The sequence below is a fragment of the Balaenoptera borealis genome (genome assembly GCF_965194805.1).
Source record: "Balaenoptera borealis genome assembly, chromosome: 6".
Taxonomy (NCBI): Eukaryota; Metazoa; Chordata; class Mammalia; order Artiodactyla; family Balaenopteridae; genus Balaenoptera; species Balaenoptera borealis.
Genome location: NC_138863.1, coordinates 79,237,439 through 79,253,009, shown reverse-complemented (window position 1 = coordinate 79,253,009; position 15,571 = coordinate 79,237,439). Strand labels below are relative to the sequence as shown.

The following is a 15,571-nucleotide window of genomic DNA, read 5'->3' as shown; positions in this document are numbered from 1 at the left end:
TAATTAACAGTATTCTAATTTATGCACTTACTTATTTCAGGGAAATTCCTGCTTTAACGGAAAAATCCAAGGAAGATTCCAAGATATTATTTAAGGTATATTTGGTATTTCATATTTTGGGGTTTTTAGAATCACCCTTCCATTATTATGGAGCCTCTTATATTAATGTTAAGATTTATTGTATAATCTCTTAACTTTCCTTAGCAGACTTTAGCAGAATTATAGTCATTATATGTGTGGGTCTGCATCTGTGTGTGACTGCATGTGTGTTTAAATGTATTTGGCTTTATTAAATACTTAACAATTGGAAACACAAATGAATGGGCATCTACCATCACCTTTGGAAAATTTGCAAAATATTGAAAGTCAAATTGCCCTTTGAATTACTAAAGCTTTACACAAAAATTTCCCCAGAAAGTCAGACTTGTTTGCTGGTTAATCTATATGTATATGTACATTTCTGTGCAGGAGGAACAAAAGGAGAGTGACATTGTCATTCCTCAACATGTCACGGAAAACTGTGGTATGGATGAACACCTTGAAAAGGCTTCCCTTTCGAATAATGAGTGTGGTTCTATTGAGGAAACCAATCCAGAAATACTGAGCAGTAATGATGCCAGAAAAAAGGCTTTAATTGTATCAAAGAAGACGCCAACTGAATGTGCATCTAGTACAGAAAATACATTTGGTGTCAGCAGTAGCTCGGTTTCTAATGCCACTATTTCTGGAACTCCTTCCCCACAGCCTACAAGTCGAAGGCAATCCTTTATTACTTTGGAGAAGTTTGATGGCTCAGAAAATAGACCCTTTAGTCCATCCCCCTTGAATAACATGTCATCAGCTGTTATAGTGAAAAATAACCAGGAAGGCACAGCTAAAACAGATAATCCACCAAAAGCAAAGAAAAGAGAAGTGGCTCTTTCAAAATCTGACTCTGAAAAAACAGTGCATGGGATTAAGAGATCAGGCCGAAGGTCAAGTAAGCCTGAACCAATAGGGAATAAAAAGTCTAAGCCCTTGATGAGATCTGATCAGGAGAAAAGTACTCGGGAATCTGTTGATGGCATGGTAGCCTTAGAAAATAACCCACCTGGTTTGCTTAATCAAACAGAATGTGTATTAGATAATCAGGTTCATCTCTCTGAGTCTTCAGTGGAGTATGAGGATACGATGCTTAAACCAACAATAGAAAATACTATACTATTAGAAAACAATACCGTAGAGGAGAAAACCTTAGAAATTAACTTGGAATCCAAAGAAAACACACCCCCAGCCATAATAACAACAGATCAAACAGTAACTGAGGATAGTCATGTTCAGATAACTCCAAATCATAAAACCCTTAGACGATCTTTAAGGCGACGTTCAGAAACAGCAGAGCCAACCACTGATAGCCAAGATAAAGAAAATAATCAAAAAAGGGAAAGACGTAAGGAAGAAGAAAAGACTCTGCAGAGGAGTCCATTGCATGTAAAAGATGATGTTTTACCTAAGCAAAAATTGATTTCTGAACAAACTGTACAGGAAAATTTAATTGAGAAAGGAAATAATTTACATGAGAAGACTTCTGGGGAAACCAGTGCTAATGCTGAAATTGATGAAAATAGAAGAAAGCCAGATCTTGAGACTACTAAATCTGAGGGAGATGGTGCCCAGGACATTGCAGATAAATCCTCTGAGAAACCAGTAAGGGGACGAACACGGTATCAAACAAGAAGAGCATGCCAGGGTTTACTTTCCAGCATTGAAAACTCAGAATCTGATAGTTCTGAGGCAAAAGAAGAAGGTTCTAAAAAGAAAAGATCTGGAAAATGGAAAAACAAAAGCAGTGACAATGTTGACATTGAAGATCAAGAAGAGAAGATGGTAAAACAGGAATGTATAAAGGTTGAAAGTCAGACACATGATTATAAAGGGAATTCTGAAGTAGACAAAGATACAAAATCTCAGATCTGTGAAAAAGAAGAAAGTAATACTGTAACTCTTCAAGATTCTACAATATCTTCAGAATTATTACAAGTTTCTGGTGATGTATCAAATACTTATGAGGGAAAAAGTAAAACTAACAAATGTGCAGAACATTCCTTTTCAAATCCTTCTGTACCAGAATCAAATCTAAGGACTAGAAATGCCAATAAAAGATTACATAAGCGAGATTCTCTAGAAAATAGTGTGGGTGAGTCCTCAAAAACAGAAACATCAGACATTTCTTTGCTTTCTGAAAAAACTCTTGAAATACTTGAATGCCAACACAAGAGAAGTAGGAGGGTGAGGAGATCTAAAGGTTGTGATTGCTGTGGAGAAAAATCACAACCTCAGGAAAAGTCATTCATTGGGTTAAAGAATACAGAGAATTATGATGTAAAAGTCAGCGAAACGAAAAAGACAGATGTGCAGACACCTGTAACTATATCAGAAACTTCTAAAGCTGATCTGTACTCAGAAGTAAAACTTTCAGATGAGCATCATAGTGTGAATTTTCATTTGGATCTCAAGGAGGAGAATGATACTATTAATGATTCATTAATTATATCTGAAACTGAGTTGAAAGAAAATACTATTCAAGACTTTCTTCCTTCTGAAATGGTAAATTTTAAAGAAGAAACTTGTGATAGGGATTCTGAGGAAGCAATATCTCTTGAAAGCCAGGAGCCATCTAATAAAAAATGTAAAACTATTGACCCATGTTTAGGTGACTCCAAAGATATTTCACTGGAATGTTTTACTTTGGAGACCAAAGAAGAAAAGCCAGAGGCTATCCCCAAAAAGGAATTGAGTATTATAGAGAACCTTGCTAATGTTGAAGCAAATGCAGAATTGAATCCAGGAGAAGTAGATGCTATGGAACTGAATGCAGAAAATGATAAATCTGAAGCTAGCTTCTCTGAACAAAAGAGTGTCAAAACTGATATTTCAGAGGAAGAGGTAACAGAGGAAAACAGTCAAAGAACGGATGCACCTGAAGAACTGAGTGCTGACGAAGCAATAACTGAGGAATTTAACTCAGGTATTGGTCATTCTGATAATACCACACCTGTAAAAGTGAGTGCTCAGTTAGAGATTTCTGAACAAATAGCAGTTGGGGAACTAGACAGAGGAAGTGATGAATCTGATCCAGGGTCATCTGGAGAAATGGATGCTGAAATGGAAAATTGTGAAGAAACAATGATTGGTGAGGTGACTGCTGAAACTGACCGTGTGAATGAAACAGAGGATGAGGACTTAACTACCAAAGCCTCTAAGCCGATAGAAGCTGAAACAAAGAGATTGAATGTAGAAATCGATAGCTTTGTTCCCGACACACTTGAGATGAGCACTGAAGAAGGAGAGGTTGACTCTAATAAAACTGAAACAAATATTGAACCTAATAAATTTGAGGAAACAAAATTAGATGACAATCAGATGGTAGCGGGAAATGATGGAATTTTACCGGAAGTTCACCATACTTCAGAAAAAGTGGAGGAGACACCACAACCTCTGACAGCTGAAACAGCTGTTTCTGAACTGGTATCAGAAGACAATAATACGTCTCCTCAAAAATTAAGGGATCTTGATCCTTTACTCATGTCAGCAAATGACAGTCCTAGTGGCATGCAGACACGCTGTGTCTGGTCTCCTTTGGCTTCTCCATCCACCAGCATTTTAAAGAGAGGACTAAAAAGACCCCAAGAAGATGAAATCTCATCACCTGTTCACAAGGTAGGGGGATTGAGGCTGAATATTAATGAGTCCATGTTTAATTAGAATATTTTGGCCATATGGTGATACCTGGTGAATGACAGAATATTAGGTTTATATGACTATTCATTTTGAATATTTACTATGGTGGCTAGGGAAAAGGGCATGTAGAAGGAAAGGTTGAGAAAGGAGACTGAAGCCCTTTAAATTTATTTATTTATTTAATTTATTGCTTGCTTGCTGCGTTGGGTCTTTGTTGCTTCCCGCGGGCTATGTCTCATTGTGGCGAGCGGGGGCTACTCTTCATTGCAGTGCACGGGCTTCTCACTCTGGTGGCTTCTCTTGTTGTGGAGCACGGGCTCTAGGCCCATGGGCTTCAGTAGTTATGGCACGTGGGCTCAGTAGTTGTGGCTTGCAGGCTCTAGAGGGCAGGCTCAGTAGTTGTGACGCACGGGCTTAGTTGCTCCGCGGCATGTGGGATCTTCCCGGACTAGGGCTCGAACCCGTGTCTGCTGCATTGGCAGGCGGATTCTTAACCACTGCACCACCAGGGAAATCCCTGAAGCCCTTTAGATATTCCTTTATTTCAGGACACTAAGCTACAGATCATACAACCATCACCATTGTTCACTTTTTGCAAACTTAATAATCTCTCATGGTGATTTTTTTTTTCTGCTCTTTGTACCATAATATATGAGGAAACACTTAGAAACTGATCAAGTAGCTTTAGTTAGCACTTACTATGTACTAGGACATTATGCTATCTGTTTCACATTTATTAAGTATTTATATAAACATTTTCAGACCTTGTTTAATTAAAAAGAAAAATCTCTTTAGGCTGTGCCTTCATTAATTTCTGGATATGATTTCATTTGTAATTATTTTGTTTATGTTCCCATCTTCTTCACTATAGTTTATCTACTTTGGTTTGTAAACATATGGATTACCTATGTATCTACTTTAACCCCTGGCCCTGTGACTTGCACATAATTTGTTGAATAAGTACAATTTAAAAAGGAAAAGTTGCATGTGCTTACATAACTCAACTTGTCCTCTCTAGCAAAGTAGATGTTTCGAAAAAGTACAATGTAGGCATTCCTTAACTTAATTTTGAAACTGAACCTACCATTTACTGTAGAATACATGTGTTTATGTATACAAACGTGTATATATAAATATAATTATACTGGCAGTTAATTTTGCCTTTAGCCAGCACATTGTGAAGACTTCCCCAAGATATACTGAAAATTCTCATATTGAGAATTCAGAGATTAGTTCTTGGGAAGACTTAACACCACTTGAGGTTTTTTCAATTTGGTCTTGCTTTGCTTTTGTTTTGAGGCTCTTACTATTATTATTATTTTTTAATCTTAAGTTTAAATAGGCCATAAGGTAAAATGCATTTGATTTCTTCAGCATACTTTAGATTGTTAATATCAGTTAACTAGTCATGTTTTGTTTGATAGTAGCTCATTTAATTTTTATTTAGGCAACAGTACAACATACAGTAGTTTTCTGTAGCAGATATGTACAAAATCTGCCCAGTCTTTTGGGAATCAAGACCAGGAGGCATTTATATACATATTTAATGGTTTAAGTGCTCTGTTGTGTACTTATATCAGATAGCTGAATGAGTGGATAAAGAGTTTAGAAGAGGCCAAAATGACTTCACGCTGGGCTAAGAAAGACAAAAAAAGCCACCCAATTGCTGTGACTCTTGTACCCTCAAAGAGTTAAGAACTGAACTTAGTAAGATATACCAGAGGCCAGTTAGTACTGTCTCTGCCTCTTTACCTTGTTCTTTACAGTCCATAGTAAGCCTGTAAGGTTAATAGAATTTGATTATACAATTTTAACTCTCACATGCAGTTTCATTAAGTTTCTGCTGCTATCCTTCTTTCACTCTCCTTATTGCTGTATTATGCAGTTTAGACCATAGATAATTGGAATGACCCTTGGTCTTGAGTAATATCTGTGAAAGCAGTCACCAGGAAGAACTACAACTATGTGCAGTTGGCTTCTAGTGAAATAAATTAAGCTTCACAATCTATTTTTGGCTAACCTTATGAGAATTTACAGTGTTATTTTTTTTTTAACTTTTAATTTTGTTAAATAAAAACATGACCTATGTTTTCAGGTTCGCCGTGTCTCCTTTGCAGATCCTATATACCAAGCAGGATTGGCAGATGACATTGATAGGCGATGCTCTATTGTTAGGTGCCATTCTTCAAGTAGTTCTCCCATAGTAAAAAGTGTTAAAACTTCACCTACTGTGCAATCTAAGGTAAGCTGTAGGCTTTAAAAAATACACATGCAGACAGAATTATGTTGGGTAATTTGTCTTAAAATTAACTAATTAAGAAACGAAACTTACTTGGTTTGGCTTACTGTTCTTTTGTCTGCTTACTTGGTAAGCAGACATGACGAGAAGAGGTGGTAAGAGGCAGTGATGATCCAGCAAGTCATTGATCCAGTAATATTGTTACATTTTACATTTTCTGAAAATTTTAAGACATTACTGCAGGCTTAAGTTGTGAAAATAAAGTTGTAAAATTTACAGTTACCTAGGGTTCTGAGTTTTTTTTTTCTCCTTTCTTCTATCTAGCATAATACTACTTCAGCCAAAGGATTTCTGTCCCCAGGATCACGTAGCCCTAAATTTAAGAGCTCAAAGAAGTGTTTAGTAAGAAGTGCTTTAGTTTTCATGCAACTTTATATTTTCATGTTCAGTCAGGTGACCTCTATTTAACAGCTTTTGAAATTTATTCTAAGATTGCAGAAATGGCTAAGGAATCTGTGCCATGTCCAACAGAAAGTGTTTACCCTGCTTTGGTGAACTGTGTAGCACCAGTTGACATCATTTTACCTCAGATTACGTCCAACATGTGGTAAGTGGTTATTTAGGCTTCTGGCTTATACCTAGAGATGCCACTTACTTAAGAGGAATATTTAAATGATCAAGGTTCTCATGTTTAGAATTGATTTATATGTACTTTCACACACTTTGTTTTAGAAATAAATGAAAATGCAGCTGGGAAGATGGGTGAGATATGACAATAATAGAAGCATTGATCATAATACAGTAATGGCTAAGATAATTGTGTGCTTAATATTTGCCAGGTTTTGCATACATTATCTTATTCAATCCTAATATAAATACTATAAGGAGTATAATTAGTTCCACTTTATGTTTGTAAAGGTTAATCTTGCTTAAGCCAGGTATACACATCAGATTCAAATTTTGTTTTAAAGTAAATGCACGTGTGCCTGTCCACAGAGTTGGCTAGGTGGGTCTATATAAATTCAGTTATGATTGAGCTTAAATCAGGAAATTCAATTGGATAGGCCCTTACAAACAGAATAAATATAAAACTATATGACATTTTTCCTGTTTCTCTCATCTCTTTAGGGCAAGAGGACTGGGACAACTCATTAGAGCCAAGAATATAAAAACAATTGGTGATTTGAGTACTCTTACAGCATCTGAAATAAAAACTCTTCCTATCCGTTCTCCAAAAGTGTCTAATGTAAAAAAGGCTCTCAGAGTATATCATGAGCAGCAGGTAAAAACTTAGATATTAGTCATAACATCATGTATAAATAAATGATCAAGCAGTACAGTTACGGAAGTTTGCATTTTAACTATTCTTGCTTAAAAACTCATTTTATATGATGCCTTATCTTCCCTTCCCCTGCAGTTAAGAGTAACTTAAAAGATTCATTTATAATTCTGTAGATTTGCTCATTTTGTACTGTTATTGTGTATAATACCTCTTTATTCTTTGAATTCTATTTTCCTACCCTCTTATCTCTTTTATTTCCACCAAATAGGTGATTGGTTTCATGGCTGCCATTTCTAAAACCTAGATGTTCAAATCTAAACATCTACAAAAGTCTTGCAGATTTGTAGTTAACAGTATTTTGATTTTGATATCCAACACAATTGAGACCAATTTTTTTTACTTGTTCTTCCTATCAACTTTTAACACAAACATTTTAGGTCATGGACATTTCTCAAGATTCTTATGAAAGCCAAGATTCTTTTGCCCTGTAAAAATGTATCAATATACGGAAAATTTTGTATATCATTTCAGAAGAATTCACAGACTCTCCTGAAACCCATTTAGAAACCCTTGATGTATTCATTGATACTATATGCAAAACTGTGAATATATGAAAAATAGGGTTTGTTAAGGGTGAAGGCCAGTGTTCTGTTAGAATTTCTGGGACTGGAGTTTGCAGACTACTGAAGATTTCTGCTGTATTCGTGAAAGTCCTTGATTTAGTATTAGTTTTACTTGACCTTTAAAAACATTTAACCAGTGGAAAAAAAAACTATTAGTAATTTTCAGTCTGATAGATGAAGCGTTTCAACTGCTTTATTGAGATCCAGCCACATACCATAAAATTCACCCACCCAAAACACACAATTAAGTGGTTTTTTAGTGTATTCACAAAGTTACACAACCCTCACCAAGACCTAATTTTAGAACATTTGTTATTACCCCGGGAAAAAAAAACCCTGTACTCATTACTAGTTACTCTGCATTTTCACCCTCAAGGCAACCACTAATCTTTGTCTCTGTAGATTTGCCTATTGTGGACATTTCATAAAAGTGGAATCATTAACCTGTAGTCTTTTGTGAATGACCTCTTTAACTGAGCATAATGTTTTCAAGGTTCACAGGTATTAGTACTTCATTCCTTTTTATGGTTAAATAATATCCCATTCTATGACCGTGCAACGTTTTGGTTATCCATTCATCACTTGATGAACATTTGGGTTGTTTACACACTTTCCTATTACGAATATGCTATTAGGTACATTCATATACAAGTTTTTGTGTGGACATAACGTTCTTTATTTCTCTTGGGTATATATGTAGGAATCTAATTGCTTGGTCATATGGTAACTCTAACGTTCTGAAATTAGTATTTTCTCAACAATCAGTAAGCCCTGGGAACACCTTTGAAAATTGTGTTCTTTTTTAAAAAAAGAAGTCCATATATCATTTAAACTTGGAAGTCTCTGCCTTAGATTTGCTTTTCCCGTGTTCCTGAACCTGGGGAATATAATGTAGCTTTTCATGGCTACTATTTGCAATACTTCTTGACAAGTCACTAGGAAATATTATAAACCCCTTAACCACTTCTTTGAGAAAACAGTACTGTGTAATGCTGTTTTTGTGTGTTGTTAGGAGAACATGGGTTCTTAGCAGTATTAGCTAAGCTTATGTAATGGGCTGTGAAACATAGTATGTCAGATTGTTTTCCAGCATTAGTGGTCCTGTTACTGTTAGTCCTGTTAAAAATTACTTTCAGTTTGTCACTTTTGTTTTTGTTTTTACTGGTCTGAATGTATAAATCAAGGTGAAGTCTCGTGGACTAGAAGAGATTCCAGTTTTTGATATTTCCGAAAAAACAGTAAATGGAATGGAAAATAAATCTATTTCTCCTGATGAAGAAAGACTTGCCTCAGGTATATTTTAGCAAAGTGGGACAATTTTATAAGATCAGCTGACTTTCTTGAAGAAATATTTTGTTATTGTGCTTTTAGTTTTAATTTGACCGTGCCCTGTGAATGAGACAAGTATTTTTTTGTGTAATAGTTGCCAAGTATGTGAAAAAAATAACTGATATGACTTCAAATATGTCTAGTTGCTTTTTCTCTAATTGTCAACTTCTACTCTATCAATGTCTCAAATGAAGATATAAACTATAAACATTGCATTCCAGTTGTTCATAAAAATGAAGTAGTCATGATTTCTTTAATGGCACAGAATAAGCTATGGTAATTTTTCTGTTGCCTCTTCTCTTGATCTTGAACAGGTATACCTCAGCCTGCACTCTTAATTTGAAACCTGGGCACTTAAATTTTTTATTACCTTAAAAGGAGAGAGATATAATTTAAGATTTATCTGGAATAGATTTAATTGTGCTTTTTTCCTTTCTTTTAGATTTAATTGATCCTGTTGCTTTAGAGACTCCGTTATCTAAAAATCTTGTGACCCAGATTAGTGCACTTGCTCTTCAACTAGATTCAGAAGATCTCCATAATTATTCAGGAAGCCAGCTATTTGAAATGCATGAGAAACTTGGTAGCATGGCAAACTCTATAATTAAAAATCTGCAGTCACGTTGGAGGTCACCAGCCCATGAAAATTCTATTTAGTGTTTTAAGAGAAAATTGAAGTTTTTTAAAAAAAAAATCACTGGATTTGTTGATTCATAAAGTAAGTTCTGAAATATAGCACAATTTCAGACTGAATGTTTGCAAAGTTGGTAACATTTCAAACGCTGAAGGGCAATATCTTATTAAGGTCAATTTTGTAAGTGAGATCATCTTTTCCTGTATAACATGTTTTCTTGGCTGCTATGCGTAGTTTTTCCAAAAATTTAAATATCTTACTGAAATGTGAAAGCAAAAACTAAATAGCATACATTTTATTTCACTTACTCATGTGTATTTTAATGGAACATTTTATGTAATATACCTGTTCTAAGTAAGTAAAAATGAAAATTTTTATTTGAACTTTTTGCTGAACTGATAAGGTATTTATACTTGATTTCCTTTTTTTAAATTTATATTTGTTGTGCCTGAGGTTTAAGAAATTTGTTCTTGGTAAAACACCCCAAATGAGATGCAAGAGAATCTTTTGAAACGCTTTTTGCAGACATCAACTTTATTTGGACAAGAAAATATTTATATTTCAAGAAAAATATCAAAAGTTTCAACTTTTGGGGTTAAATATTAAAGCAGAATTTACTAAAATTCCATTCATTTGCGTTAGCAAATATTTGTTCAGCAGCATTTGCCTGTGAAAATATACTCTTATGAGACATATAATATTCATTTAAAAATGCACGACTATTTGTACATTATGTATAGATTAAGTTTTTAATTTATAAATTTCAGTCTTCGTTAATTGCATGAATTTTTTTCTGCAGCTTGTGAATACCTTTGTTTTGTTTAATAGAAACATAATTTTGTATATATTGAATACTGAGATATCAGTATGGATGGTAGAAGTGCTTCATGGGCTTGCTGCAGATGTTTGTAGGATTCTTTCTCTACAAATAAAACAACAAATAGTTTTGTACTTAGTTAATAGTGTTAGTTAAAACATGAGTTTATTTTCTGAAGTAACCAGAAAGAGTAAAGTAATAGAAATGAGAAAGTGTTACATGACAACTTTGCCATTCATTCCCATAACCTTCCCCTGCAGCCCCCATCCCTTTTGGTTTAGAAGAGGGTGTCAGCCACTAGAAAGCGTGCCTCATTACATTTCTCTTTAATGGGGATTTAGCTTGAGTCTTTTCATTATAACTTGGACCATAAGAAATCTAGAGTTTATCTGCTCTTTTTACCTATACCTAAAGCAAACTTGGGAGAAATGTGAAACTGTTCTTTCAAAATACTTATGTTTTACCGAGTAAAAAAGTAAGGTGTATATAATTAAACCATTTGTAGATTTTACCAACTGGTATTAGTGCCTGACTTTCCCATATTTGTTTCATCTTTTTAACAGTGAGAGTATTTTCATTTGTTTTCGAAATAGAATGAGCGAGTGATCTTCTCAGTTGCAGACTTATTCAGAACTAACCCTTACTTGAAAAGGCACACATTCTTCAGCAACTTATAGAAAGTTTAATCCTTGTGTCTTGGTTAGCTTTACATTCAGAAGGGGGCTGCCACCCAGTCACAGTAAAAGTTGGTTTTTCTTTAATAATAAATCCATTATCAGTACGTTGCAAATATTTTAGGGTCTAAGTGTGATATTTATATGCTGAGGATGATTTTAAAAGAAATTCTGGGACCACTGAACTGAGGATTGTAGCTTGAAGAAATAACTAATGAAAAATCAGGAATTTTTTTGAAACATTTATAATTGTGGTTTAAATTGTCTGTCATTTATTTCCCAATTGTATTTGACAGTAAAGAGGCATATATGTTTTTGCGAACATGTGTAAGAAGGGATGTGTACGTGTGTTGAGAGGAGTCAGAATTAGCTCATTTCATGACTTCGTATCTTAACTATTTGTGTGAACTAAACTTACTTGCTGGTGGAATGAAGTTCTTGGGAAGGTGAACAGTATAGCAGAAAATGTGACCAAAATGATTACCGTTTACTTAAGTCACTGAGTTTGATGCAAGCACAGATTTTAATTTTAAAACGTTGTGGTTTAATAAGGATATATTTTAAAATATTTGAGGGCAAAAACCAGTTTGCTAAGTCTTCATTGTTGATATAGTTACAAGTGTGTATGTGAAGCACCTTATTTTCAATTTTCTTGCCTTAAAATTTTCTGCAAATTTTTTCCTGAGTGATTCCGGAAGAGCTGAAAGCATTAATATTCCTTGATCAGCTCCAGTGTGTGTTGTTTCACTATTAAAGTGAAATCAGTTTTTTTTCAAATAATTCCTAATGGTTAATAAAACATGGCAAACATTACTAAGAACACTCAAATGTGATTTCTTATTTTATGCATTTATAAAGAATCTAGTTGAATGCAGAGCCATAGTATAATTTTCCATGTTCCAAAATGGATTTCATAGTGGATTTAAATTTCCATTATTTCAGTGAGCCCATTATTAAAGATGCTCTGCTATTTGAACAAGTTTGAAAGCCATTGTTGAATAGTGGAGAGCTTTTGCTCAAGTAATAATTGCAGTAGGATAATACAGTCAAAAATAAGATTGAAATGTGAACTTTAAAAGTATGGTAACCCTGACATTGCCCATGATTCATTCTTTCTGTGCAGCTTGGTGTAGTAGTCAGGGATTCTGTTATATATTTAAGAATCAAAAAAATGTCAAGAAAGTTGGGTTATATCTTGCCTTAAATAAAGGTGGCAGGACAAGAAACAAAAGTTTGGAAAAATGGGAGGAGTATGTGGAAAACATACAAGTAGAGTTTTGTTTTTAAAGGAATGAGTAAAAATAAGTGCTGTTTCAAAGGCAGGCTTAGTTGAAATTTACCAAAAATACGAGTTACGGTGTCACATTTTTCTCTTAATGCCATTCCTTCCAACTTTGACTTTATAATCCACTAAGAAAAGCCTAGATTCCATCTCATATTCTTCATAATTGATTTGCAGGGAGATAATTTGTGAGCTAGGCTTGGAGGCCATAAAATAGCAGTTGTTAATAATTATTGGCTAATAAGACTTGAGTCAGGGGAGTTATCTGCTTGCTCATTAGTTCAGCACATGTCCATTTTATCCCTAAGGCATTAGAAAGGTCTTGTATGTCGTATACAAACATTAGAGTGAAGTTCTGACTCTTAACATAGTACTTCTCAAACTTGCATGTATTTGTAAAAATGCAGATTCTGGTTCAGTAGGTCTGTGATGGGGGCCTAATAGTTCATTTCTGACAGTTCCCATGTGATCCATACAAATGCTGATGTGGACTGCATTTGTGGTTGTCGGCATAAGAGGCTTCAAGATCTAAATTAAATTAGGTTTTGGTATCCCAAGCAGATTTAAGTCCTTAGAATTATTGCCACAAAAGATAAAAGCTAGTCGTTTTTAAAGAAACTTTTTCAAATGTCTGAATTGAGGATTCAGATTGGTCTTGAAGACTTCAAATTACAGTTCAAAAATTTAAATAAAATTGTAAAAGGTAGAATTTTCCCTCATTTGGAGCCTTTTAAGTATGGAAGATAAATATTTTATGTTATAAAGAACCTTATTAAGTAGTTTGGACAATGTGGAGTCTTACGAGTATATGTGGATTATGTTCTGAATTTTTTGTTAATATAAAGGTAAATTTTCACAATATTAGAGGTGCATTTAGAAGGCAAGATTTCGTTTAGAGACTAAGTTATGGGACTTCATTATTTCATTAATAAACCTTGAAAACAGACTACCCCTAACTAAGTTTAATTTGGCAGTAAAGTTAGCAGTGCTATAGTAAGTCAATTCTGACAAATGTGCCTTATAATCATTTTACTGAAGACCTCTGGTGACTGCTGCGACATTACATGGTTAAAACTTCCTGTTTTGTTGTAAAATGGAGTTGAAAGAGTTGAATAATCTGATTTTCCAAAATGAGTTTTTCTTGGCATTCTGTTAAGATGTTCTATTTCCTTCATATTTAAATACTTTTATTGTAAGAGCTGCCCTCATCCAAAGCACTTAAGGAAATGTCGCCAGAAGTTAAGTAATGGGTTTTAAAAATAGATTATCAAAATTTACTGATAGCTCAATCTGTGAAACAAATCTGATCTTTGTGGTTTCTCATGGCCCAATTAATGATATGTCTATTATGTGCGAGGTTTTGTATATTGCTTCTTGAAAGTATCCATTAAAATCTGAGTCATTTGGATTTGAAGATCTATAGATACTTAATAGAGTAGTAGTCTGATGTAATTATGAGTGTCTACTTAGTTCTTGGAATAGAATATTAAATTTTACAATGTGGTCTTTACCGTTTTTTTTCTTCATATGCCAATCCTTTCACCAAAGAACAGTTAAAACCAAGTGCCGAACTGTAAATGCTTACTCCCCTGAAATACACCATTAGAATAAAAGATAACCTCTCTCCTTACATGTGAGTATAAAATTAAAGACAGTATTTTAAATTGATGTCACATGGAAGAAAAAAACCTACATAGCTTTTGGTCTTCTGCTTGTAGTAGAGGGAACAATATCTTTACAGTGTACCATTTTATAACTGGATGAAACTAAGCTTATCAGATGGCAAACTTATATGTTGATAGAGATTGATGCACTGATAAATGGTAAAATGAAGAGAAAGGGAAAGACAAATTGAGCTGAAATAGTAATAAAGCAAATTAGGTCATTAAGTATAGAGACAAACAGTTCTGTGTATTTTGAAAATAACTGGCAGCCAGTGGTCCCTGAGTTATCCTATACATAATACAGTACCATAATTAATGTTCATAAAGCCCTTGAATAATTATTTAGAAATACATTATTATTTAATACTCTGACCCCCCCATCAGTAAATAATTTCCAACAAAAGACAGTGTTATTTCTTAGATGGATAAGCTGCATATAACTAGGAAGTTCACTTTCAAAATAAAATGTCATGGAACCGAAAATGGAATGTATTAATAGCTATTTTGATACTTAGTTGAATAGTTAACAGGGGTCTGAGGAATTTTTTATTTTTATGGAATGGAAATTTTCTAATAGAAAAATGGAATTAAGAATGGATTTTGAGTATAGGAAACGAAAGATGGCAGTTTTGCCTAGTAAGTTTAAAGAGCAGAGGTTGACAAACTACAACCTGCCACCTCTTTTTTACATCTAATGAGCTAAGAGTGGTTTTTACGTTTTCTAAATGGTTGAAAAAAATCAAAAGAATAGTATTTTGTGGCACATGAAAATATATAAAATTAAAATTGTATTGTTTGTAAATAAGGTTTTACTGGGACACAGTCATGCTTATTTACATATTTGGCTGCTTTCCAGCTACAGTGGTAGGATTGAGTAGTCTGAAGGACTGTGGTGGCTTGTAATATCAAACATACTACTATCTGACACTTTACATAAAGTGTGCCAGTCCTTGACATAAGGGATAGATTTGTTCATACATGGCAGTTTGGTTACTTCTGGCTGGCAGGATAGGAATATTGATTTAATTTCTGTTGCCATTATTTAGATTTTATTTTATAAAATGGGTTCCCCTGGTTCCATTTATATCTTACCATAGCTCAAATACACATATACTAGGAGATACTAGTACTTTTTAGGTACGCCTTTTTCTCCCAAACTCTTAAAACATTGTTCTGTGTTTGCCATGGATATTAAGGGACCTGATGTGTGAAGGAAAGGCATCTGGCACTAATTGGTTAAATCACACCTGTAAAACAATTGGGGCTTTGGGGAGTTTGCTTTCTGTGTTGTTGAGTAATTGATCACT

The 15,571-nt window shown here is 34.2% G+C and overlaps 1 protein-coding gene across 6 annotated transcripts in view; it reads left to right on the top strand.

Moving 5' to 3' along the window:
* RIF1 (replication timing regulatory factor 1) overlaps positions 1 to 15,571 on the top strand; it is a gene marked incomplete at its 5' end in the record, with an annotated part of 65,379 nt that overhangs the window by 39,804 nt on the left and 10,004 nt on the right. For 4 of the 6 annotated variants that reach the window (XM_082395716.1, XM_082395714.1, XM_082395713.1 and 1 more), the window contains 8 exons: positions 41 to 95; positions 469 to 3,699; positions 5,816 to 5,962; positions 6,284 to 6,361; positions 6,451 to 6,566; positions 7,088 to 7,241; positions 9,049 to 9,157; positions 9,636 to 14,106. In XM_082395716.1, coding sequence (XP_082251842.1) covers positions 41 to 95; positions 469 to 3,699; positions 5,816 to 5,962; positions 6,284 to 6,361; positions 6,451 to 6,566; positions 7,088 to 7,241; positions 9,049 to 9,157; positions 9,636 to 9,850 — 4,105 coding nt within the window. In that variant the 3' untranslated portion in view covers positions 9,851 to 14,106. Of the gene's footprint in view, positions 1 to 40; positions 96 to 468; positions 3,700 to 5,815; positions 5,963 to 6,283; positions 6,362 to 6,450; positions 6,567 to 7,087; positions 7,242 to 9,048; positions 9,158 to 9,635; positions 14,107 to 15,571 lie in introns of those variants that run through there. The other 2 variants (XM_082395715.1, XM_082395718.1) reach the window with 2 other exon arrangements.